This window comes from Anas platyrhynchos, chromosome Z (genome assembly GCF_047663525.1).
Source record: "Anas platyrhynchos isolate ZD024472 breed Pekin duck chromosome Z, IASCAAS_PekinDuck_T2T, whole genome shotgun sequence".
Lineage (NCBI taxonomy): Eukaryota > Metazoa > Chordata > Aves > Anseriformes > Anatidae > Anas > Anas platyrhynchos.
In genome coordinates, this window is record NC_092621.1 from 8,881,494 (window position 1) to 8,908,894 (window position 27,401).

The window sequence follows — 27,401 nt, forward strand, 5'->3', positions numbered from 1 at the left end:
TAGCCAGTAAATGTTTGAAAGGTTCCTTGTCAAGTACTTTAAGTCCAAAATTAAAACCTCATGTTTTCCCTTTTCACTTTTATTTCTGTGCTGCTAGAATGAATTTGTTGTTGGTCTCCACATTTTTGCTATATGCACATTGGTCTGGAAGAATGAAAAGGAAGGGAATTTAGGAACAGAATTGAAGTGATAAATCCACTTTGACTTTGCAAATGAGGTGAGTTGTTACACATGAATCTAACAATTTCCATGCTGAATGAAGCCTAAAAGTTCATCTATCTATGATATTGTCATTGGCTGAGGTCAATGTCTGTGGAAACATATAAGAGCTGAAACCACACCATCATTCCTCTGGACACAGTCCTGATCTACAGCCATTTGTGGTTCAGACACTTCCTGAGCCATACAATTTACGTAATTCACCAGCCTCATTCATTGGGCATTGTTTATCATTTTGGTTTGTTTTTTGTTGTTGTTTTGTTTTTCCTGTGGTTCTTTTTTTTTTTTTAATACATTTGGTCAAAACTTCCCATATATAAATTTTCAGAATCCACAAGACCTTAAGTAAAGAGTTCCTCAGGTTAACTTCATATATGAAACCACTTCCTGAAGTTCATTCTGATCCTGTAACTTACTGTTTTAATACCCCATCACTCTCATATTTGCATGAGTAATTAATTCATCTCCCCACAGAACTCTTTTGCTAGAAACTTTACAGATCTCTACCATAACCCTTTTCTTTTGCAGCCTGCAAAGTCCTACTCCGCTTGTTCCTCACATACCATAAAGGCAATCTCCCCAGTACCCTTCAAAGCCTTTTTTCTTGTTCTACCACTCCCTTTTCAACATGGGGTGGAAGAGGGGGAAAACCAGACCTGCACTTAAAGCTGAACATGTGGGAATAGTACAAACAGCAACGTGAAGTTTTATGCCTGTACAGTTCTTTACTTTATATAGCACTGCAGCTGACTGAAACACAAATAAAGGGAATCTTTCAAGAACCAAGAGTCTTGAAGATATAACCATCAAATATAACCATTTGGATACAATTATCAATCACCATTATAATTTATTTTTTTTTACAGCGAAATTAAGCTCATTCAATAAATTTAGCTGTAGAAAGATAGGTTTTTAACGTCGCCTTCCCATCTAAGTTCCTTGACTCCGCAAATCAAAGTTTACACACAGTTCAGCAAGCACAGATTAACAGCTGAGAAGCAGAGCAATTCCAGCTGGGATGTGTCCCAAATCGCATCCTGCAGCACACTTTGCTTTCTCTTAATCACTCAGTAATGCATATCTACTTCAAGTCCCTGCTCTCCTGTGTTCCAGCAACCAGCACTGTTTATATGCTGTCTACCTACTACCCTTTAGAGTTGCAAAGCATGTCACAGTCATTAACAGAAGATCTACTGCACAAGCTAATGCCTAATGCACTAAAGCTGAATTCTCAGAATCAAGTTTCACTTTTTTCTTCCCCCAATAGATAGTACACTATCACCACAGAATCCATCCCACTTCTGCTTGTTTCAGTGCATGTCACTTCTTAAAATTAGGTTTTTCTACAATGAACCAGTAATGCGATGGCCCAGCAAATCTTCCCCTAGAAAGCAGCCAGTAAGATAATTCCAGCCTGAGAAGGTACCTTAAAATAGCTAGAGTACGTTGTTTGGATATTAGCTGACCCCTAATTTTGTATATGTTGCCTAGATTCCTACACACAAATTGCATGAAACTTTTCTAAAAAGAGAGCTCTGTTGTGATTACCAATCTGTTTACTTTTAGCTGAAGTACTTTATCCCCAAATCTGACTATTTTGTGTAACAGCAAATAAAGACTCCTGAATAGAACAGCAAGAAGATTTTTTTTAATATCTACTAATAACCAAAGAAAGAAGGTCATGCATCCTTGAAATACTAAGTGAATTACACAGCTTTATGTAATTCCTGCCGATTTCAAGGGCTTGCATTATAAAATTAAATTAGGTATAATACACACACTTGTAATATAATGATCCTGAGGCCATTCAAAGGATTTATCACAGACAATTGAGGAGACTTCATCAAGACACTTGTTAACATGAACATAGAGTCTAAGTATTCAGTAGATACAGACACACTGTATACAGTAACTCAGTGAACAGAAATTGGTTTAAGTTGTTCCTGTTTCTTCAGTCAGGTATGTCAGTTTGATACTGATGATTTAAGTGCCATGTGATGATTTAAGGCTTGAGACATGACAGTATGTCTTCATCTGGAGAACTACAGAGTTGGCAATGAACATAATGAATTGTTCATAAAACAAATCAAAAATAGACAGAACTTGAATATAACCTCTGAGTTCCACCCAACAACTTAAAAAATCCTACCTTTTTATTTACAACTTGTATAAAGAATTATTTTATAGAGCAAATACTTAAAGCCTCAATTTCCACCTATGACGCTATATGCCACACCCTCCCCTGCAAAGCTACCTCTGCACAAGCCATTTCATGCCTGCTAATTACATGCACAACCAAGTCACTCAAAACCCTCTGGAAGCTACACGTCTTTGCATTTCTCCACTCCTTCAAGATACAGATTTGGAGACAATGAAGTTGGATGGGCCAGTCACTGAATGCCTTGTTACCGGATATTCCAAAGAGAAGAGTCCTTCTGAAGGTAGAAACGTTTTTCTGCAACTCAGACATTACTAAGTTTGTTTGCCCCGCTGTGCACTTTATCAGTTTAACTTCACACCCATCTCTCAGTACAACCCCAGGTTACCCATTTCCCTTCCTCTCTTGCTTCAAGAAAAACAAGCTTCTTTGCACTCAAATCCCATGAAAATCCAAAGAAACTATGCATCCCTTGATTCCACACCAAGTCTATTGCCAACATCTTCCCTCTCTTCTTCAGGGCATGCAATTCTACCTGCTCCACAGCTCTCCTCATCAACAACTTCATGCCAAACTCCTCTCACCAAAAAGCCTCCAAGGTGGCTAGTGCTCTCTGACAGGGTACCAAAAACAGAACACAAACCTAACAACAGGATCCACACCAAAGAAATGGCACAAACACACATCAAATCAGGAGCTCCACAGATGGAATCTTGTACTCTCCTGCTGCCAAGGTACATCTTGAGGAGCTCAGTGCACTCCAACCCCCAGGCTGGCATTATTCAATCTGGGAAAACAGCTCTCAGAAGCAAGAGCACACCAGCCTACCACACAAAAATATGGTAAAATAATTGATACCAGTCACCTTTAAGTCATTCTAAGACCAAAAATAGAAAGGATTATGGGGGGTGGCAAGTACCTAAATTAAAGGTGGTTGAAGTGCTTATGGAATCAAAGGATAACCAAATGCTTAAGCTTTTTAATTGAACACATAAAGGGTGTCGGGGGGAATTCCATTTCAGGAAATGAAATCAGGGCCAGTCCCCCACCAATGCCACCATCTCACCTCTCCCACGGCCACGTTTTCCACGGTCTGAAGGCCTGTCTCCTTGATTGTTGTCCACTCCATTCTCTTCAGCTCTAACTGTGGAGAAAAGACAGCTTAAGAGAAAATTTAGAGACTCATACATAAGACAATATAGCCATCTGCTTAAATTGAATCCCAACATGGAAAGGTAAGATTTTCGGAGTGGCATTGTCAAGATATCTGTCACTGCTCTTTGCAGGCCAAGCCGCAAGCAAGTTGCTTACTTGGAATTTGACAATTAAAAAGGGAAAATATCAAATAAGAGAGAAACATATCAGACACTTTTTTTTTTTTTGACATGCAGTGTTTTGCAGCCTACATTATTATATTAATTATAATCTCACCTCTCTAAATTGGGAATAAATGAATTGCCTCAAACTTCACTTTCTTGATGTGTTAGTTGGCAACAGTGAAAGAATAAGGAATAACCAAGAACACCAGATCTCCTGTCTGCCAGTGTCACATCCCTCTGCAACCAGGAGAACTTAACTCTCCTCTGTATTTAAGTCAGCGAAGGATGATGACAGAAGGCTAGGTGTTTGAAAAGCACTGCAATTTCTACTTCATGGGAAACTGCTGAGTAGGTATTCTGAAAGATGGCTGGCTCCCTGAAGAAAAAAGATGACTGTCCACTTAAAACACTGCTGAGTATTTTGTACTGCACAGTTTGTCCTAATAGCAGCAACAAAACCATTAACGCATGCATAAAAAGGTGGAAAGGAAACATCAAGATCTGGTAACCATCTGAAAATCTTTACTTTCAGTTTAGGAAAGAAACAAGCAGCATCTAGTTCTGGCAAAAATCTTGCCTCTGACTTTCATTTTTGATGTTACTCTATTCTAACAGAGCTTCACAATGCCTTCAATGGCAAAATGTTTTAATACATTCCAATAATTTAAAAAGTCGGCTAATATTGTAAATATTTTCCCCACTTCTAAAGGAAAAGTATTGTGGTTTTTTTCATCTCCATTCTCTGCTCATTTATCAGTGCTGTTGATGGCTCTTATAGGCAATACGCGCAGCTTACACATTGCTGATAAAACTTAGAAGAAAAAGGCTATGTAATGGTAATTTAATGTGATACTACCTAATTCGGAAAATATTAGCCCTTCTTTACACAAGGTCCTATTGTGCCTATGCAAACTGTAGCCTTTACTTTTTCATGTTTCAGTTCACAAAGCACTTTCTCTATTGTAGTAACTCACCTGTGGCTGAGTTACATCAGTAATATTTGTTAGAGATTAATAATGATCCCAGTCTTTTCGTTCCCCTTATGAGAAGATGAGAACATCTTCAGGTTCTCCCTCTCATAAAAGGGGATGCAGTCAAAGCGGGGTATTTTCTTCATTAGAAAAAACAAAAAAGTGTATCAGCTGTGCAGTGAAATACTTGCTCTCAAGCAGTCTTACAAAGACTCAATTATAAAACTTAAATAAAAAAACAGTAAGTACAAGATTAATAAATCAAAAAAAGGAACTTAAACTTAGTTCTCTGAAAAATAGAAGCACAGACCATCCCAAAACTAAGTCATCAAGATCAAGCATACCTGTCATGTAAACAAGTTATAACCACTTAGGCACTGAGCTATAACTCTTAATGTTTTTATTCCATTAAGCATTTGCTCTCAACCAGCTGCACCTGCAAGAAAAATGCCTGAAGCTTTTAAAAATGAACCCCCTGTACGTACACTCTCGGCCACGGCTGCCTCCTCTTCCCCGTCTGTTGGAACTTCCCCGTCCACGACTCACTTCTCTGTCCCCTCGTTTTTCTCTGTTCTCTTTGTTTTCTGAACTTTCTTTTCCAAGGCTTTTCTTCTTTCCCCCTACAGTCTCCCAAGAAGTCTATTTGGATAGAATAGAATTAGAAACAAAAATCAAAAAGGAAGAAGCTTCTCTGTATACTTCTGCCTCTCACCCCTCCAGGTCATGAGGAAAAAACATGTATTTATATAATACCACATCAGTAATACCTCCGTAAATCTATCAAGGGAGCAAACATAGAGCTATCTTTTCTTACAAGGAAATGAAAAAATATCTTCCAAGCATCATTTAACAAGACACTGATGTGAAGAAGTACATGGTCTACAGAAAAAAGTTATCCAGACACACTCAAGCTCATGCATCAAGAGACAGAACAGCAGACTAAGAATTTGAGAAAACTGGGGGCATAAGACAAAAAAATCCATTTACAGCTACAGCTCATCACATTGAGCAAAATTCAAGAAATACTATGACTAAACAAGACAGAGTACCAAGGTACAAACAGATCTCAGCTTTAATATAAAAATCCAACCCCAAAATAAACTCAGAAATAATATCAACTCCATATGAGCATCTGTAGGAGTTGAAAACAAAATGACTAAAATACTCGCTAAGAATAGCACAGCAACTCATTATGCAATTGCATGGTTAGTCTATTGAGCCATAGTTGCAAAGCAAAGAAGAAAGGTATTATTTGTAAACCATTAAGATGGCAGATGCCTTTAATGTCTCCACCTCTAGGAGCTTATAGTCTGGATAAGGTATTCAAGCACGAAAACTGCATATGCAGATAAGGTGCCGTCAACTGTGAAGCACTAGATAAAGCCCATGGCTTCACAACAGGCATCAAAAAAAAAGTTGGCTATCAGTAATTTGGGTCCTGTGATCTCTTCTCAATTCAGACAACAGCAACTTAAAAGCCCTCTCAAGGTAGGCAGTGACCAGCTAATCCAAACTGTCTAGAATTAAAAAAAATAAAAATGTTACTGAACAAACAGGTAGGCAAAGCAGTTTGCTAGTATAAACTCAATGTTTTAGTGTCTTGTCTGAGAGATTAAGTACTAAAAGAGAATGGTTATTAATTTTTTGTAGAGGTACAGGTGAGAAAGAAGCTCAAGTCAGTTTTCAATTCCATCTCTGGTATTGAAGACTACACTGCCATAAGACAACTTGGCTAAAGCAGAGATGGTGCTGATTAGGAGAACAAAACTACTTGTTTAAGCAATGTCACATTATTTGTATGACAGAAAACTTGGTCTCCTCCAGTAACTATCACCCAGCTTCACATGGCACAGCCTGTGTAACTGCATTGCACGCTAAGACCCTCCAAGGGTTTCAGAGATACTTTGAAGGACAATAAATAACTGCACTGACAAGTTAAAAAACAAATCTAGATGGTTCAGAATGCACTGTTTTGCTAATGGGTGTGGTGCCAAGTGATCTTCAGTTGTTTTAAGAAATCTCCAAAAACAGATGATTCCACAAATCTTAGAGAGACTGTTGTAAGCCTCTTTACTGGTATTTCAATCATATTAAGAACTATGAAAGCATCAGATCCACGCTTTACCACAAGGAAGAATTTCAGACAACTATAAGGATTTCAAGATTTATGAAGTTATTTACTATTATCTATATAAGGAGAAAAATCAGTATCATGTGGAAGAAAACTTTGAGAAGTTAGGAATAGCACTGTCTCTGGACATGGGTATGCATCATAGACCATCAAAACCTTTGCAAACTACAATTTCAGTTGAGGATTCCTGAGGCAACCCGAATTACAGTTGAGGACCTAGCCCATGAAAATATGTAACAGAACCCTTCTCGCTGCCCTGATCTTGGGATGTAGGCGGAAAAGGAATCTGAAGGGTTACCCCTTTAATCCACCTTCACAAGTTTTAGAAACTAAAACACGGTTGGGCATAAAATGGCTCTTACTCCTGTAGGAAGCTAAATGAACACAAGTCCTGGGCAAAGAAGCATGCCCTTCTCTACTCTCCTCCAAAGCCAGACTATCACAACAGTTGCAACTGAAAAGTCTTTAAATGAGAGTACAAAGCCTTAAGGATCACAGCGTTAAAAAAAAAAAAGCTGGCGGAGTATCAAAGAAATTATAAATAGACTCCATAGCCATTACTCCCTGCTTTTCTAATTCCTCAAACTAGATAGATACATATTCTTCCATATGAGGTAAAAAAAAAAAAATACATAGTGCATCAAAGCCAAGTGAAGCTAGAAAGAGATTCAGGAATCTGCATTCAGAAGAAGTATTACATCTGCTTCCAACTTTATACCAAATCAATTGTGAAGTTGTTTTGAAGTATAATGGCCTCACAATGAACCCTTCAAGTTGGAGGTCCATACTTCCATAAGGAATGTGCCTTCACACACTGATGTAGACCTTTCTAATTAATATTTTCCTCCTTCCTCATTAAGCCCTTCATGTTCTCTGTATCTGAGTTGCATTTTCTATACTGAGAACAATGGGTTCAGAGGGACTTGCCAACACAGCAGAACATGGATATGTTGTTGGCTTTTACTGATGGATGAGTTCAGAGAGTTTCTTCCATGTCATGATCACTTATAACAGTCTGCTGAAGTAAGAAAGCATTTAACATTCTCTTCAACCAGAAAACTATTGTTAACTAGAAGATAAATACAAGAGAACACAAAAATGGATAGCACATTGCCAATATAGATTTAATCCAGGTGAGATTCTCTCTTATCCTATCAACTTACCCACTCACTTGGCATTACACACTTCTGTGCTTAATAAGAAAGTCCCCTTGGTTAGAATGGTACGTGGCCTAGATTTGGGGGTAGGGGGTTTGTTTCCTAAGCAATAAAACACATCCTGATAAATCACAGGAAGTACTGAACATTTGACAGTAAAGTAAGGAAGTCCAGGCTTTTTTCTCAATTTATGAGATAGAGAGTCTATTTGACTGTCTCAGATAAGCTGTTAGAAGTCCTTCCAGCAAGAACTTCAACCACAATTTCCTGAAAACTCTTGGGATAAAAAACATGCTATGAAACCTTAACATTGTTCCTATATACACAGTTCAATTTCCTCTTTCACTTTCTCCATAAAGTAAGCCTAATGAGCAACGCAACAACAGAAGCAACTACTTTCTGTATTCTCTTGTGCCACTCTTAGTTTTTGATGCATCTTTCAGATGTGGAAACCTCCTCCACCCTCAATACTTGCAATGGGTACCTACAAAATTTACGTGATTTCAAGTATACGCCTTCCTTTTTAGGTTTACAAAGATTTCCCTTTGTGGAACACGGTATCACCTCCAGTCTCAGGATTGTGGAGGTGCTACAGAGTAACTGCAAACAGGTCAGCAGAACACAGGACAATGCCCCACTGAGCTCTGCTGCACAGAAAATAGTAGCTCGTCTACAAAAGCTGGACGACTCTATAGGAGACCAGCAGAACACCCACAACATTTTCAAGTTTCAGCTTTTATGCACAAGACAGAGAAGCTTCCCTGGTGCCCATTTCCTCCAGAAAAATTTCAGTGGAGACATGGAAATCAAAAGCTTCTTAAATATGACTTTCCCAATCATTTTCTCAGCGTAGGTAGCCACAACAAAAAATAAGAGCAGTTTAATAGAGAAGTAAAACCTTACCGTGTCTGAACTTCCTTCCAGCAGTATGTTGATAGCTCTGTTCACATCCCCATTACAGTCGTGTAATGCCACTATGCACTCATCCTGGTTTTTCCCCGTCACCTCCATAAGCTGGCAGCAAAAGTCACATGTTAAAATATCCAAAGTATCATCGTAAGAGATTTGAAGAAAGATTCATAATAGATTTGAAGAAAGTATGCAGCTATGTGTCAGAGCAATCCAAAATCCTAAATAAAGTTATCTACATTTCACAGATCTGCTTAGGGTTCAGGTAAGAAGCAGGATTATACAGAAGTTTAAATAGTAATGAAGAAAACACCCTCTTGCACTTTTTTCCTTTATGTCTACAGTTGCAAGCAAATGCCATCACCCTAGAGATACCTGTATGCGGGTAAAGACACCAGAAACCAGGACAGCTCCACTATCTCTCCACTTTATCTCACTGTGTGAGCACAACCATAAAATAAACTGTGGTAGAGAACAGATCCACCTGGAAAAACATCCAGACTGAGAAAGAGGTTAACTTCTCCAGTCAGCTCAGTTCCTTCAATCCATAAGACCACACAAACAGGCTATGTGATGACTGCTTAAGGAGAGCTGGTACTGAGCTATGCTTTGTGGGCCTGCAGTACACAACCTGAGGAGGGGGGAATGGATATAAACAGCCTGTCAGGGGGCATACAGTACCCCCACACAGAAAAAAAAAAACACGAGCTAGAAATATGTATGTACATGTGAAATGTTGTACATTTCCTAAGCAGAATTTAACTCTTATCATTCATCCAGCCGACAGAGCTACAGGCACTATTGTTTGAGGTCCCTTTGCTTCAGGATATATAGGACTTCTAGTGCAGCAACAGAACAGGTTTATAAACAAGAACAAAGAGCAGTTAACAGTGACTGATAGGTTTTAAAAAGGGAAGGAAATCGAGAAATCTGCCTCTGCTGTGTCAACGCGTTCACAATAACTCTTCTCTCCTTCTGAGTGCGTTCCTACATTCTACATGAGTTGTGACATGCTCACTAAGATAAAAACACCAATACCCTGAGCAGAACAGGTAGCTGAATCCTCAGTACTGCTTGAATTAATGACCTCAGCTCTAACAGCATAATGGAAGCCTGAATATATATATCCAAAGCTCAGCATGATAGAGGAAATGGTGTGAGATTTCATTTTCACAGTGTAATTCTACCATTTTCATATACAGATCTGGGAGGTCAGGTTAAGAAAACTACACACCACACACCAATTCACCTTTAAGCTATGACTAGATTTTTACTTTTCCTGAAAAACAGCCAATGTTTTAGTAAACTCCGTTTACACAGGTGACAAATTTCTCCCCTGTGCATGTACATGCAGGCAAGCTGAATGCACTCTTTATTCTAAAGATCATTAAGTATTAGGACCGTATTAGAGATACAGAATCTGCAAGAGACATCAGCACAGATGATTTTTGGCTGAACGGCTCATCTACAAAGGACAATACACTAGTTTAACTACGCAGCCAGAGCTGAATTACCACACAATGTCTTATAAACAGAATTTTACAATGCAATAAGAGCACCTTTTCCTAGCTAAACCAATGTAGGTCCAAAAAAGATTTCATCTAAAATCAGAAACAGTCACTAACTCCGAAATGTAAGCCACCGTAGAGACACCTTAGTGCAAGGCATGGGAAGTCTGTACAGTTATAAACATACTTGTTTCACTTTATCTTCAAAATCTGCGTCGTTCTTATCGTAGATCATCTGAGCAAGGCGAATCTGTTCTGCTGTTGCCTGAAAAAAAATGCAAACATCCAATAAAGTTCATAAAAAGTAACAATATCCTTTTAAGAATATCTCCTGGTATCACTGTCTTCTCTCCAGTTTCTTGAAGAGAACCAACACAACAAGCACTGACGTGCTACAGGGAAAGGATTAACACTTCCTCTTCTACATTCATTTTACATTAAAATAAGTTTACTGGAACAGAAGCAATTTCAACACTTGGTTTTGATGCTTGAACCACAGTTACAGGCCATTACATAGATAACTACGTAATAAAATTAAATTTACTATGGAAGTCTATGTTTTGATACTCCTTCTGTATTTAGTAACTACCACTCCAGAGTTAAAGTTTTATGATAAAAAATGATATTTTTCTAAATTAACCTCATCTCTGATGATGCCCACTTGCATCATCTCCCATATCTCTACCAAGAACATGACCATAGATTTATGAGCGCTTAAGAAGAAGACAGGGTTGCACTTCAAGACTCTGCCTGTGAACAGCTTCACTAATACTTGCCTCTGAATATTAGTAAAGGATCTTGCTATTTATGATATATTTGGTGCCTCTGTAACACTTCTGGACCACAAAACCACACTCACAACTTCTCCAGAAGTTGTCAGACTAAAATGGATGGATGCAGGAAAACATCATAAATCCTAATATATTATGGTTGCCCCACAAAGAAAGCAACTCAATACCAACTAATGTCTCAGCAGATACAGCTACTCTTCATAGCATGGCATTTGCAGTCCACTTGAACTGGATTCCCATGAAAATGCCAAAGATAACTGTATGTTACATGATCCTGAACCTAATCTGATTTCTGCTCAAATAGAAAAGATGTCTGTCTCTTGCTGGAGAAGGCTGATATTGAAGAGCCAAGACACAAAATGTGCGTTCATGTGCTGCAAAATACTTCTTCATTAACAAAGGGACCCCTTCATCCACTGAAATTTCTTGAATAAAAGAATTCATCCCAGGCAGCTGGTTGAACCTCACCTTTCAGAGTATCACTTCAGAGAATACCAACATGTTCTGAGCCTCAGGAGTTTGACTCAGCCCCACACTGCTCTGCTGTTGGAGTTTACCACAAATACAAGCTCTGGAGAAGGTCGCCAAGTGCAAACACTGAGAAGAGTCTAAAAATTACTCCACCATACACCATCAGCTGCTTATTTGCTGAGAAGTTACTGCAGCTGTCCCAGTTCCTTGAGGGAAGTGACATTTGCCATGCTGAGAGGCAATGTTCCAAGACAATTAGTGTTCGTAACAGAGTTAAGCACGCCGCGCTATTTCACATTTCCCAAGTAGCATGCTGACAGCTCCCCACGTCAGCTGGTAACACAGAGAGACTACCCTGGAGTTCCCAGCACCAAGCCCTGTGCTACCCAGCGCACTGCACTGCCACGGCAACCTCACAGCCCTGCACAAAGAAACCCTTGCTTGGTGTCTTGCTACAAAGAGGAAATGTCCATCACATTTAGGACTCACACCTTACTGCATCCTTTTGCTCAGTCTCCTCAGGCCCAATGTAATTTTTAAACTCAAGACATTTCCTTTACAGATATCCAGAGAAGAAAAATTCAGACAATGTAATTTCTGTACAGACATGACCGCATGTTTGATCAGAAACAGCCATTAAGATTCATTTATTGACTTTTTTTTTTTAAGTCCACATTAGACAGAAATACACCGATTTTATAACTATATGAAATGCCTGACAATATCATCAATTTTTCTGTGTAAGCAGAAAGCTTGGAAACTTGCTAATATTTATGCCAGTGGACTACACCCATACAGAACTGAATATCCAAAACAAAAACAAAGATGTTTTTATTGCACAAACACCAAATCATTGTCACAAGAAGTTGTCCCACCCCAGCAACCAGATGTGCTTTGCTTTTTAAGGAATCATCTTTATAAGACTTCATTAACCTATAAAATAGTATAAAACTTTACTCAACCTTGTAAGATACACTATCTTTGCAGTGTTAGGGAAGGTTACTTTCAATTAACACCTTAGAACTCCCAGAAAACAGAAACACGCAAAACACAAAATTAAATGATAGTAATAGGCCCAGATCTGATAATAAATGGTGTATTTATTATCCAGATGCAAAGGAAAATATCTGCAGTGTAATTTCTTAAATAACTGAAATTATGATCAATGGGATACACCATTGAAATCTCCATTTGGGAAAGCAACATTCTTCTAGCTTCAGAAATCAGTGGTGATTAAACAATATTACATATTTCTGTTGATCTCTAAAGCTTGACTAAGCAGGAAGGCCCATCTGATCTCTAAAGAATAAAACGTATGGTGCTGTAAAACATAAATGCTGTGTATTAAATAGCCATCTTTTCCACTGAAAAGACCAAATCAGTATTCATTATGCAAGAAGTAGAAATAACGGATGAACAAAACGCAGAAAACGCTCAGTAAGACCAACTGTCTAAAACCACTCAATCACAGGTTGGAAAGGTTCTCCAGTAATCCTCAACACAACCTCCCACTGAGGTCAGGTCCCATCAGGGGAGTTGCCTGGGGCCAGTCAGAGATCCCACCACCTCTCTAATCCTCATTCCACTATTTGACTACCTTCACAGTAAACTTTTTTCACGTAATAGCTGGAATTTCCAGTGTTCCAACTTGTGCCATTGCTCATCAGGTCCCACAGACTTGTTCACCTGTGGGTTCCTTAGATGTCCTCAAACCTGGTCTTCTGCTACAGAGGGTGGAACTTCGTTCCCCTCCTTGATGATATCCCAATTATTTTCCCAGGATGTGTCCCCCTGCTTATGCATTTCTTTTTTTGTGCTTTAGTTTGGTTAGGAGGTCAACCTGCTCACTACGCTCTTGCTGCCTTTTTACTAAAAACAAATTCATCTTCACCTATTGAAAACTACTTTCTAAATGCACACATTAGTATGAATCACCAGTAAGCAAAACACTGCAATTCATGGAGATGAGGGCTTGAGCTCAAATAATTAATACTGTATAAAACAGGAAGGAAGCCTCTCCACGTTAAAGATCAGTCTGGAAAACAATAAAAGACACCATTTCCCAGGAGAGCACCTCTGGACTGATGCATTCTCTGCCAGCAGAGAACTGAGGCAATTCTTGAACTGAGTCCAATTTTGGAGAAGTACCTGACAAGAGAATAATGAGTTGCCAGAAGCAGAAACATTTTGCACTCTCTGTAAGCTAGAGAAGTACACAACTTAACTACTCTGCTGCTGAAAATCAAGACAATGAGCTGATCTCAGATACTCAAAAATACTTTTAGTCCACTGATGATCTTCACTTCGCTTTCTGTGAAGACGCTGCACAAAAAGTGTAAGATTCTGTGACTTGCAGATAGGCTGAATCATGCTGTGGAACGCAGCATGTATCTGATAAAGCTACTCCCACCCACCCAAATGCCTGTATCAACCAGAAACCTTTTATCATCATGAGAATAGCATACAGAGGAGAAAATCTGAGGACACCAGGGTCACAGAACAAAAATCCTGAGACAAGCATAGGCACAGAATTCCTCACTGATGGGAAGTACTGCTGAAAAACACTATGGTCATTTAGAGACACAAATGCAGGAACAATTTAAGGCTGTGGAAGATTACTAAGCAATTAAAGTGAGATGTCAAACATACTCTTCCAAACTAAGTCTCTAATTCTATCTTTTCTTATTTTTTACTGTCTTGTGGAAGAGGTGCATATCATTACATGCTTACTTTGAATTCAAAGATGATTATACAGTGGCACGTACCTGTACTACTTGTTTCTGTTGTTGTATTGGCTGCGTGGTTGAAATTTGCATTTTGTCCCGAGTGCCCCGGGTACGTTCACTGCCCACCGAAGTCATCATATACAGTATATACAAAACAATGTATGTACAAAATAGAAAATCTGAAAGAGAAAGAAGAACATGAGTTAAGGCATGGCTCTGATTCAATACATAACATACAACCGCAATAGCTTCAGCTTTACTTGTCTTTACCAGGAATTCTGGTAAAGGCAAGATTCCTGAGAACACAGCTTAAAAATATTGGATTTATCACAGTCTTCAAAGTAAGAGGAGGGAACAGAGTGGATAAAAAGCATTCTTATCAGTTGACAGTGGTCTGTATAGATCTGGGAGATGCAGTCTGCAAGTACAGACTTTCCCATGTCTTTAACACAGACTTTTCTATCTGCTACTCTGCTGGGATTCCAGTTCCAGTTGTAGGACTCCGTCACTTTCTATGGTCTCTCCTGTCCTGTTTTGATGCCTGAAATTTCATCACACTTGTACCCACTCAAAACACTAATGTAAACATCATATTCACAAACCAGACTGTTCTCCTCTTCCCTATCATTAAATCTTTCCTACACGTATAAGGAGGTCACTGCCAACACCCACTCGACTCCTCATCCCTCATTTGTAAGAGAAATGCTGATCCTTGCCTTTAAATCCAGGTTCCATAGACAGCGTTAGTTTTCTGTTCTCCCTCATACTCACAGAAACCATATACCAAACTACCTGTTACTCTGCTTTACATGTACTTTTGTTGTACATGTTCAAAAAGAAAACCGAACCCCCCTACACACACACACACGAGTGCTATCTTGTCTGTGGCAGTCAGCTTTCACTTCAGTTCATCTTCCATCACTAGAAACACTCAGAAAAAAAATAAATTTCTTACTCTTCTGTGTTTGTATGGCACCTGACACAGAACTACCTGATGAATACATGGCTATTAGCAGCTCTGGTAACTCAACACAGATCTCAGAACAGTCATGATCAACCACCCAGTTTCTGTCCCCATGACACTGGGAAGTAAAACTGCAAATTTATGGAACCAAAGACAATCTGCAAGTGGTGCCACCCAGGCAGAAGAAGCACAAAGCTGCAGAGTCCTTTTTCTGCCCCTCCAGCACACAACCTGGCAGAGCAAATTGCTCTGGCACAAATTTGGTATTGCCAAACTCAAGGTAAGATAATGCTCAGATGAAAACTGAGCAAACCACTATGACTGCATGGATGAGGATGCGTTTGGTACCAAACAGGTCACCAGCCTTCAAAAGTAGTATGTATCCAAAAAATAGTTGCAACAAGCTGTCACTGTTCAAACACTGACCCCCAGTGCTCAAGAGCCTCAGAGATATCCAAAAGACAATTAACCCTGTTGTGATCTTCAGTTTAGAAGTACATTTTGGTTGACCAAAATTGATCCCAATACTGATTTTTTTTTTTATGTGATAGTTAAAGCATTCAATAGAGCCTGAGGAGAAAGTCTATTTCCATGAACTCTTACATATTTAACAAGAAAAGGCCTGCCTTTACCAGGAACTGACCGTAGTATGATCTGAACAGGAACACAGTGTTTCTCCAGCTTCATGAATACATTCACCAAAGCCAAGCTGTTTCGCAGTCCCTTCGGGTGGTCTAACTTGGGCGTCTGCGAAAGGCCCGAACAAACAGGCCTTGGGAGCACCGCGTATAGACAGCAAGGCACGGTCAAAGGGGGGAAACCCAAGCTCCTGACAGTGTTCCACAGAAAAGAAAATATTAAGCAGCTGTGGAGACACTCCGAACAACGAGTTCGACTTTCTGCCCATGGCTGTCCACTGATATTTTAAACATGTTACAGACTGTCCTCTGAGTCAGCAGCAACAACCACTTTCCCTGCGTTCATATCTGCTTGGTAAGCGATGCTGACTGGACTTCCAGTGCCTTAAGGCTGATTTAATGTTGTGTACGCTAAAGATGACCTTTGGTTTTCTTTGAGGGTCAGTTTTGTTTGTTTTTAAAATCAGTCTGCTCATTACAGTTTGAATCTAGTAAAAGTGAGAATGAGACAACCCCCCTGAAGAGAGAATATGACAGCAAGCACTAACCTCTCCAAAAGCCAAGCCAACATTTCCAAATATGATTGTATGCAATCAGAACACTAAGTTCTGCTGAAAAATTCTAACTCCACTGTGTTTAAATTTGTTCATCACTTCTGAATAAGTCACATTTATATAGACTGTGGTACCTAGAACTTCTAACATACTTCAAACACTAATTTCTCTGCTTTCAATAGACAAAGCTCCTCTAAATACTGAGATCCACGTTCTGGATGTGACTGGGGCACACACACACTAAAAAAAAAAAGGAGGCTTTTATTTGTTTGTAAAGCATATGTTCAACTGCAGCACACACTTCAACACCCAGGCAATGCGTGGATGCAAAAGTGTTTTTTTTCTCTCCTCCATAACACACGCTGAGCCACAGCTGTTTGAGCCATGTTTGTTTTTCCAGAGGAAAGAATACTTGAAGGAAAAATGAAGGCACAGAAATGTTTGAAACACTCCTGAAGGTGTGCAGCAAGATCAGCTTGCCAAGGGGAACAGGGCCAGACAGTTCAAGAGAATAACAGGATCTTTGAAGCAGATCCTATCCTTGCAGCCTGTGGTAGCAGCACCAGGTCTGAAGATCCCATCAAGCCACCAAGGACATGCTATAACCCATTTCAGATGCATCAGCATCTGTTTCAGACTCAAACCACCCTAAAAAGCAGAAACGACAGCCAGCAGCAGGGCAATGTCACGCCACCAGCGGCTGGAGCTTCGAGCACCGGGTGGGGTGTTATTGTTAACACGATGGGGCTCAACACGAACACTGCCTCGCTCACACAGCAGTTGTCATAGCAATCAGTAGGGTATTACAAACCGAGGAACTTCATTTTAACTGCTGATCAAATGAGGAAAGAAGATTTGAGACAAAGACAATTCTTAATTAAACATCTGCTTAATAAAGATCAGGAAAATGTTCAGAGCAGCAGATGTTTCTGCTTCCATGTCAAGGTCTGGCTCAGTTCAGAAGTCCCTCATCAGCAGTTAATGCTTGACCTTGTAAACATGTTGCAGCTCCAGTAAGGAGCCCAAAGAGCTGTATTTTGAAGAAATAGAGGCATTAGCTTTAGAGGCACATTAAACAAAACAGGCCCCCTGAGCACAAAATGAGAAGGAAGCCTTAGAGACCAGACTTCCCAAAACTGTCATGTAAAGAAAGTAACCACACTTGCTTTCTTGACAGTTAAAAAAATTGCTTGTTTATATCAGTGGAAAAAGGTTTACAATCCAGTACCCCCAGAGGAAGATTGCCATTACATAAACAAAACCAAACAAAAAACAATTTACAAAAAAAAGTAACAGAATTGTTCAGAGCTATGTTTAGCTTCTCAAGCACAACAAAACTCAAATCTCAGCACTTCCTCCTAAAGCCAATAACTAGACTCAAAAACAAAAAGAAGGTCTTTTCAGAGGAAAATCATCCCAGATCTCAAGGTTGCTGTCTGTGCAGCAAACCTTTACAGATAAAGCAGCAGATAAATTATTGCATAATAAGCCACCACCAGACTGGTGATGGAATGACAACAACTATTCTAGCACCCAAAAGGGGAAATGTTGGTAACACCCAACTTTTCTAGGACAAAGAAATCCTAGCCCTACACATCTCCACACCCAAGTCACATTCAAGAAGTTGCATTTTGGCTTTGGGTTTTTGAAAGAAGAAGGCGAAGAATCAATGAGTAACCAATCACATTATCCATGCAAAAAGCAGGTTTATGAAGCTATCATGATGCTTTCTTCGATCTTTTGTTCAAGTTTCCCTGGGCAAGAAATGAAGACTCCAGAAAGTCAGAAAAACTCGAGATGCACAGAATACCAATCGTCTTGAAGTGTGGCAGGCCCTGCAAGACGCAGTAAATCTGCTGCTGAACTTCCAGGGACAGGCCCAGCGCTGCAATACCACTGACTTTCAAGAACCCTTCTGAAGTTAAATACTCACTTCCATCAGCTGAACAAAACATTTGCAGTTTCAATTCTTTTCCTGAGGCAGTCTCAAAAAAGTTATTTTCTTGACTCTGGACACGGAGCTGTGATGAAGAACACTGCAGAAATCTGCGTGAACACCTTAGAAGCGCGATTGCTTTTTTATGCTCTAATCACAAAGCTACTCGGTCAAGAATTTCATGCAACGACAGGGCTGGAAAAAGGCTGCAGGACACTGCTTTATGATGGCATGGCTGCCATACCTGTACAATTAGGCCAGATTTTATTGCCACAGCAGTAGCGTGACATGACCATGAGGAAAAAGCGTGGGGATAAAACTGGCTGCTAAGCATTGATGCAATGCATTTCCCTCAAGTGCTGTTGTCTAAAGAACTTCACTACCTTTATTATGGCTTGAAAGGGAAAAAGAGTTTGCTAGAGTCAGATGTTCAGGAAGAGTGCTGATTACTCAAGGTCTGTAGTGCCCCAAGCCATCAATACCAAACCTGAGCTCGTGGATCCTGAGAGGGTTCCTGTCTCATTTTACCTTTCTTCTGCAGTAAATAGGAAGAATAATGATGGCCAGGAGTAGACCTCCATCACTGGCAGAGTACAATTTCTGTCTCTTTGGTCCTCTCTTACGTTTCACCACAAGACAAGGACTTGAGGACTGCTGGGAGTGGCCAGCAGTCAGTCCAAGGACAAACAAAAACCTAACAGATACACTTCCAGTTGTCACGTTCACAAAGCTTATAGAACAGGCTGTTGCATTACCAGTACCCACCTTTCTTAAAAGCCACCGAGTTGTTGTTTGAAATTACTATTCTGCATCAGACTCGGTAAATTTGTCATTAGCTAAGAGCACATCCCTGATCTACAAGAATTGATCACTCCTCAAAAGATCAAAAAATAAAAAAAATTATCTCAAGGCTTACTGTTCCTAAGCAAGTGTTATGGAAAGGAAGACAAATACAGGAATAGGTACTACAAATAAAAGAACAGACAGCACTTTTTTGGAAGAGAGCAGTGCTCAGTCTTCAAAAGACTGGAGATGTGTAAAGGCTGCTCACGTACCTGGTGCCACTCTGAAAAGACTGATGTGGTAGGGGCACTGAACAGTGCATGTTTTTCACCAGCAGAGCAGGTTTCAGTCACAGAGTTAAGTAATACCATTAATATTAAAAAAAAAAAAAAGCTAATCTCATAATATTAATCTTTGCTATTATCCTAGTGTCTCTGCCTAACAGACGCTGTTTTACATTTTAGTATGTGCTGGTGATTATCCAAGCTTTAATAAAAATCTGCCAGCTGTATCCAATAAACATTGAGTGGACTTGTCTTCATCATTTCTTCATAAATATTCAAACTTCAGAAGCAACAAGCACTCTTATTCACACAGAAACTTTCCAAGGAGGAATCTACATTTCCCCAAATTTTCATAGATCAGAAAAGAAAAACAAGACAACTACACTAGAAATAAGAAAAAACATGATCGCCTTCTGTCCAGGACTTCATCTTTTGTACAACCAACATAATCTTCAGACTGCTAAGAAAAAAAAAAAAGAGGGTATCAGAACCTACCCATCCTCACTGCTGTCAGAGGACAACACTCATTAGTGACCCTGCAGAGCCAAGAGGCACAAAGTACCGTACAAGACTTGGCCCGATGCTTCAGGTATCGATTACCTCCAAAGTCACTACTCTCATCTTCTGTTGCCATTCTGCTAGAAGAATGCCACTTAAGACAGCAGCTGGCTGGGCTTCCACACACAGGAAGAATCAAGTATTGCTCCCTGCCCTAATTATTTATATGGGATAACTATATTTATCCCGTGTTTGCGAGGATTTGCGAGATGCATTAGTTATCAGCACTTACCATTGGCTGTAATGAAGCTTTAAGAAACGACCCAGAAAGACTTAATTGCATGTTATTTCCCATCTAAGCACCACTCTCAGGTCTATCCAAACCAGACAATCTTGCTAGACCATAGCAAAGACCAGACCACAAAATGGGGTAGGAGCAAGCTCACTTCTGAACTATGATTTTCTGCTGAGGAGTATTTTAAGGAAGGTCCTTTCCTGGTATTCTAGAACCTGAAGAAAAATTTAGTTTCCTGTTATCTTGGATGGAAGGACCTCATTTCTTGCCCTTTATCACACGAACAGCTTTTCTTATGTTAACCCTCTCTACAAACTACAAGAGGAAAAGCTAATCTGTTCCTTCACTGATCACACTCTGCTTTCCTATTGTTAGGCTATGAAAATAGCAAAAAATGCTGACTAAGTCAATACACAGCATACTCACTGTTCATCCCATTGGTACTACATTTAGCGGTGAAGAACCAACAGTATTTACAAATCTCTTCACATCTCTTTCTCTGAGTTTGTCCCACACAAAAGAAAAAAAATGCATGTCAGTGAAGGAACAATGAAAAGGAAAACCCCCCTGGTGTTTTCTCTAACATTTCCTGAGTAATGTCCAGTAAAAGCAAACTGTGTCTTCAACTTCATGCAAAGAAGCTTCCCGCAGAACAGTACTGAAGCCTCCTCGACCCCTGCAATAAATACTCAGATTAAATTAGATGATACATTACAAGGAGGCCTGTAAAAAAAATTAACTAGTACTTCACAAAAAGAAAGCTTTATTGCAGCTGAGGAAAAACCGAACTGGCAGGTTTGTCAGGGTTGAAAATCATTACCCTGTGCAGAGAGAATTCACACAGCCTTGCTGAAGTCACACACAAGCTGAGGACAGCTAAGCAGAGTTTGGGACAAAAACCCATGGCCACAGTTTTAGTTTTACTACACGATTTCAACCAACTGGTTGTATATTAGTTCCACGTGCAGCAAAGGGAGAACCTAAAACATTTGTACCATTAAAACTCAAGTTTCACCTTTCCATCTAGCACCACACAACTGCAAACCCTCTCCAGAAATGGCACTCCTGCTTCCCTCCTCCTTAACCACATAATATTGCTACTTCCCTTCCATCAGTCTAATGATTGTGCAGCTGCAAAGTGAGCTGACCCAAGAGCAAACTAAACCCTCTAAAAACAAAATAGCGGGGCAGTTGGATAAGCTTACCAAATGGAAAACTATGTGGCTATGCAACTGCTCAATCTGACACACGGGATAGGGAATGAAGTCACGGGGAAATGGGGAACATGCATCTCAGCAGCCACGCGCCCTTATCACGTATGTAAAGAGCAACGTTTCACATTTTGTCTTCATGGGATCCTGAACAGCGAGACTTTATCCTGATCCTGCCCTCTGCACACAAAAAAAAATCATTAAAGTAACTTGTAAACTATTTGAAACATGAAAAATTCACAGGAAGGGACTTTGCCAGCAGGGTGACCTTGAATATATTGCTATTTTGCAGCATATACAGTCTTTGGATCGACAGTGAGAAAACAGAGATGTTCATCACCTTTCCTGAGGAGCAATCCTTTGTGCCCAGCCTCCTGGATGCCTGTTAGTATTCACTTGTTGTGAGGAAGGACCTTATAAGACTTTGGAGGTACTTCTATCCAACGAAAACGGAAGATACCAACCAACATCAGGACAGTTCGCCTACCACAACACATGTCCATCTAGAAGTCAGTCCTCTCCCCTCATCATACAAGCATCTTTCTGCATTCGGTTTCAGACACTAAATCTAACAACTCAAACTATCCTAAAGCAATCTTTAATGACTCTGTACAGAGGGCTGAGTTTTCAGTGCTTATGCTGGTCGTCTTGACATTCCCCTTCACAGGTCTAACAGGCCTAACATCCATCCCTCCTCCACCTCAAGCCCTACCTCGGAAAGGCTCGCTTCCTCCACCAGCTCATTAACTCACTGCAGGCCCTGCACAGGGAGGGAGGCAGCAAGCCAGACAGACAGACGTGTCTTGAAAGACCGGGCTGGCTGCCTTGGAAGGTCTTCACATGGCTCCTTCCAAAGGCGGCTTACTGCAGACTAATAATTTGTACAGCTTTCTTCTATTCTCTTTGAGATGAGCTCAGGGGTCAGCTAGAAGCCTGGGTGAACTCAGGACACACACACACACAGAGGTGAGGAGACAGCTGCAGAGCGTGAACCAGACAAGTTATGGATGTTCTCTTCATAGACTACATGTAAAGGATGTATGATCTCAGGTCACGCTCTGGTGCACCGTGGCGTGTTCCTCTATTAACTGTGACTGACTTGTCTCAAAACCACTGTGACCCACACCTCTAGTAACAGTGTCAGCAGGATGCTTTCAAAGCAGTTTAAGTGTGGTTAACATTAGGGCACAACGCAAGACATAAGAACGCATCAAGGACACCTCAGGCTTGCATCTGTCAGTCCCACCAATTGGAAGGCACAGCAGTTAAACAAGCTTTTGGTGGATCTCCTACCTATCAATCGCTACCATTACCACCACGTTATCTGTACCCACAAGATGAGTGGTTCATGAAACAGCTAACACAAAAGACCAGCTGTTAAATCACAACAACAAAAAATAACTTAACTCGGAAAGTTAATCATAGTTAAAACTGGTACCAGAACTAAAGAAGATGCTGAACTGCCACAGGGGAGGAAAGGACAAGTATTCAGGACTGTCAGCTTTGGCTACTGAACTTCAGAAAGGTGCATTGCAGTGATTTGCTCCTGTAAAACGGCCCATATCTAAACAGCCCCCAAGATTAACCCCATTTTACACACTCAAACAGCCCCGTAAGACTCAGGGTGAAAGCCAGGCACTCCAAGCAGCAGAAAGAAGCAGCTAACACGAGCTGGCAGCCGGGCCACCATGCAGACCCCAGCATTTGCTCTGAGCAGGGTCCCATCACCGCGGTGGCGTGCAGGGAGTGGTGCTGGCTGCAGGGCATGGTGCTGCCAAATCATGACCTCGGTCCGTGCTCTCCCTGCCCCCTCCGGCTGCCTCCCGCGTCGCTGCACCACGCTTCTCCTGGAACGGCTTCCAAAGGAATTCTCTGAATAGAAACAGATACAAGCAGCAGGGCTAAAAATAGACAAGTACGAGCTGAGACATTTATGACGTCCCCAAACTGGTGGAAACACGCTCAACTGCCTCAAAAAAAGGGGCACCGAGTTGTTTCACACTGCAACGGACGCCGAGGAACAAAGTAGGGAGTGCCACCAAGAAGCGAGCTGGAAGGGGAGGGGGGAATTCTGACTTGCAACACCGTCATCAGATCACGTTACAGCGCTCGAGACAAAAAGCAATGGTTAAATTACAAACCACAAGTGAAATAAAAGCAAATGCACAAAGTAACCCGTGAGGCTGCTCCTCTGAAAAGGCATTAAAACCTCCCAATATCAGACTTTGGAGCCTAGCTTCAGAGTTTTGGTGGCAACACTGAAGAGCTCAGATGTAATTCGTACGTCTCTACCAAACCCTGCTTCTTGAACTAGATCCTCAGGGAAAAAACAGCAAGACTGATATTTGTGGAATACTCACATTCAAAAAAACAATGTAAACCAGGAGTCTCGCTGACAAAAAAATCCCTTTGAATACAGCAGGATACTCCTGAATATGTTCCTGTAACTTCCCCAAGATCATATTTCACAGGGGTCATCTTAAGCAAGAGAAGAATCCACCAGAATAAAAACTTTGACTGACTTATACCATACGTCACTCAGTAAACAATAAAATAACAATAAAAAGTTGTATCATCTGGAATAAAAAGTTCCAGAAGGAAGAAAAGAAACAATAGTTTCTAAGGCAGCATTAAAAGTTTCCTTCCTTAACTATCTTAAGCTTTTACTGTGCATAAAAACCTGATGAAAACTCATGGCCGTTTGGTCCAACTGGAAAAAAAAAAACCATCTTTAGAAGTCTTTTAGCCCCATACTTACTGTTCCAGCCTCCCACTGTCTTTTTTTTTTTTTTTTTTTTTACCTGTCTTGGCTGCCACTCACTTTCTGCCTGCAGCAGGAGGCTCTCACTCCCCTCACCAAACCTCCCCAAGCCACTCCAGTTCACAACACAGGTGGAGAATCGGCACAGAATCCTGGATTTTGCAAAACGTGTGTTTTTTTTTTCTTCATTCCAAAACATCCTTTCTATAAATGGACCATTAAGAATTTGTTTTTTGGAATTAATTTATTCACTTGTTTTCATAAAGCTTACTTTCTATTTCAACTGTGTCTTCTTGCATTTTGCAGGATCATTTATCACAGCACCGGCTCTGCAGAGGTATGCCAACTTCTCACTGTACAACACATTAAAATGCCCAGGATGCATTTTCTAGAACATCCTCAGAAGGCATTAGCCACCTGTCTATTTTACCAACCATCCAAGAGACCAAGCACTGTGCTGCAAGATCAAGTCACTTTTGACAGAAGTGGGCTCTTCACATCTTGGTTTCTGAACCAGCTAGTAGCTTATTCATATTAAGTGCAGCACCTCGCCCTTAGCACACACGTGAGCCCTGAGATTGCATCTGGAATATACACACTGTTAATTGCAGCATACAACTCTAGCAACAGCATTTAAATATTACAGGTATCAGCTTTAGCTATTATACGGTACCTATAAAAACATCACTGAACAAATGCTTTGGCAGTGACAGTCTTTAAAACCATTTCAGCAGATGTGTTGTAAACACCGATTTCACCCTAACAAAACAAAAAGCTGTACAGATGTGAATGGCAAGCAAGGGATGAGCAAGGGATAAGCCAGATAAAACATTACAAGTTTTAAAAGTTGCATTACAAGCTTAAGTAGCAGTTGTTTAATCACCGCAATAATTTTCAGCCATTTACGGAATGTTATGTAGAAATCCTAGCACAACAGGGGACTGTTACTTTCTGTAAAAGCCACGATGACACTGTAAATAAATTAAGAAAGCAATGGTAGGGAAGTTTAAAATGCAAAACATTTTAAAGATGGTCTCAATTTAACACAAGGGCCATTTTCATGTTCCATGTGCACGCTGCGCAAAATACGGCTTTTTGAAAACTAGTGAGGACAAGCTGACACATGGTGAAGGTAAGTTACAATTGAGAGATCAAAAAAAAGCAACTCACCATTTCACATGCCTCCCCCGCTAACAGCAAGAACCTTGAAAAGTCTACTTATCTAAGAAGGCAGCATTCACCCAAAGCTGCAATCAGCAACAAGTGAAATATTAAAAAGTTACTGTCACCATTTGGGCATCTGCAGGGGCTTGGGGGTGCTCGCAAGGATGGGGGCCTCAGACGTGCAGGTACTGCCCTTTTAGTCTCTTTCCTTTGTCTAAAACCTAGACAACAATGCTTGCCAAATCTTCTGCTGTGCTCTAAAACTCTAGGGCAGACAGTATTAGCATGCCCAGAGCTTTGACATTCCAAAAAGAACCTTGAGTTTTTGAGATTTGTTGCCACGGAAGTTCCTGTGAGATCACAGCTACATCACATCACAGGAAGTTTCTCCCCAGGCTGGAATACAAGAACAGCAGAATGTGATGAAGCCGCTCTCAAGACATTGCATCTGAGAACAGCAATTTTAAGGAGAAACCAATTTCACTTCCACTTATTCATGCAAGCCATTTGAAGAGTTATGAACACATCCAACGGAAACATTACACCCTTTGCAGATTTTTTTTTCCAGAAAAAGAAGGAAAAAGCATGTTTAAATAGATTATCTTGTTCCCATAGCCAGAGACATAAGGCAACTTCTGTTGAATCATTTTAAGTTGTCCAAATTCTACACATGATGAATAAAAGCCAGAAAATTCCCAGAAAGTTAAGCTTCAAGAGTAAGGCCTTCCACATGAGGTAGGCATTAATGTATATTCAAATGTGCAAGAACTTTTGAGAACAAAAACCTTTGTCCAGTTGAATCGTCACAATTCCCATCAAATTAAAAAAAAAGTAAAACAGAGCCCAAAGAATGCAACTGAATTGGGTCAGAAGAAAAACTAGGGTTAAACCTGGGGAGTCAAAAAATCAACCCCACATACTCGTGGATCCACAAAAGGTTGTAATTTTACTTTATAGGCAACTAAAAATAAACCAATGTTTATCTGGGACTCACTTGTCAGTGAAGATTTCAACACAGTGAAATACAAGTTGTTGTTTAAAAGCTAAAGTATACTGATGTCAATCTAAAGTTTGTTCACTGTAAACAAGTATTTCTTTGGCCAAACTTCCCAAATCTTCAGTCAAATATCCAATTGCTGTGTAAGACTTGAAAGCTTCAATTCCCCAAAAAAAACAAAATTACTCCTCATTACCAGAAATCACCTTTTGTCATCACAAAAATTTTTATTTTTAAGGCACAATTTAATACTTTTTTTTCTTCCTACTACCTTTAGTCTTTGATACAGGAAAGTATGATAGTGTTATAGTTAGCTTTCAGATTCCAGATTGGAGCTGAAATGTTTTGGATTTAAATACAATTGGAAAATATTCATGACATCATGGATATTTTTTTTACACCAGTCCTAAGCACAATAAAATCTTCATTTTACACAGCCTTAGAAAAAATAAACTGATGGCTTCCTTCACTTTTTTTTTTTAATTTGCGTCATTTAAAAATAATACAACATCTGAAACAAAGGAGTAGATGCTGAACATCAGTATTTTAACAAAACCTGATACATCGCAGAAGCTGAACTACTTAGAAATCCAATTTAAAATAGGCCCTGGAAGAGGTAAATGCATCACTTCTTCCCAATTGGTCTTTGAGATTACAAGACAGCAGAGCTCCCCTCTTCGCTAGTCATAAAATCCCATACTGGTATAAATATATCCCAACACACCTTTGGAAAAAACAGCCTAGTATAAAGCTCTATTTTCGGTCTTTCATGCATTGCCTTCAGCTGGATGTTTTCAGACTTCAGCTACGATAAAGCGAGTAGGGTTTAGATGCGCGTTTTGGCAAAGCTTTGCAGTTTGAGCTCTGCTTACATGAGGTCACTTCACATGGCAGAGAAATTGCGAAGTCTGAAGTCAAGATTCTTCAGGAAATGTAAGAGGTGGTTAAGGTCTTGT

The 27,401-nt window shown here is 40.1% G+C and overlaps 1 protein-coding gene across 23 annotated transcripts in view; it reads right to left on the reverse strand.

The window, feature by feature from the left end:
- The window catches only part of UBAP2 (ubiquitin associated protein 2), a 160,937-nt gene that overhangs the window by 125,914 nt on the left and 7,622 nt on the right, over positions 1 to 27,401 (reverse strand). For all 23 annotated transcript variants that reach the window (XM_072030794.1, XM_038169813.2, XM_038169808.2 and 20 more), the window contains 5 exons: positions 14,400 to 14,539; positions 10,560 to 10,637; positions 8,859 to 8,969; positions 5,153 to 5,306; positions 3,444 to 3,521 (listed from right to left, as the gene is read on the reverse strand). In XM_072030794.1, coding sequence (XP_071886895.1) covers positions 3,444 to 3,521; positions 5,153 to 5,306; positions 8,859 to 8,969; positions 10,560 to 10,637; positions 14,400 to 14,498 — 520 coding nt within the window. In that variant the 5' untranslated portion in view covers positions 14,499 to 14,539. Of the gene's footprint in view, positions 1 to 3,443; positions 3,522 to 5,152; positions 5,307 to 8,858; positions 8,970 to 10,559; positions 10,638 to 14,399; positions 14,540 to 27,401 lie in introns of those variants that run through there.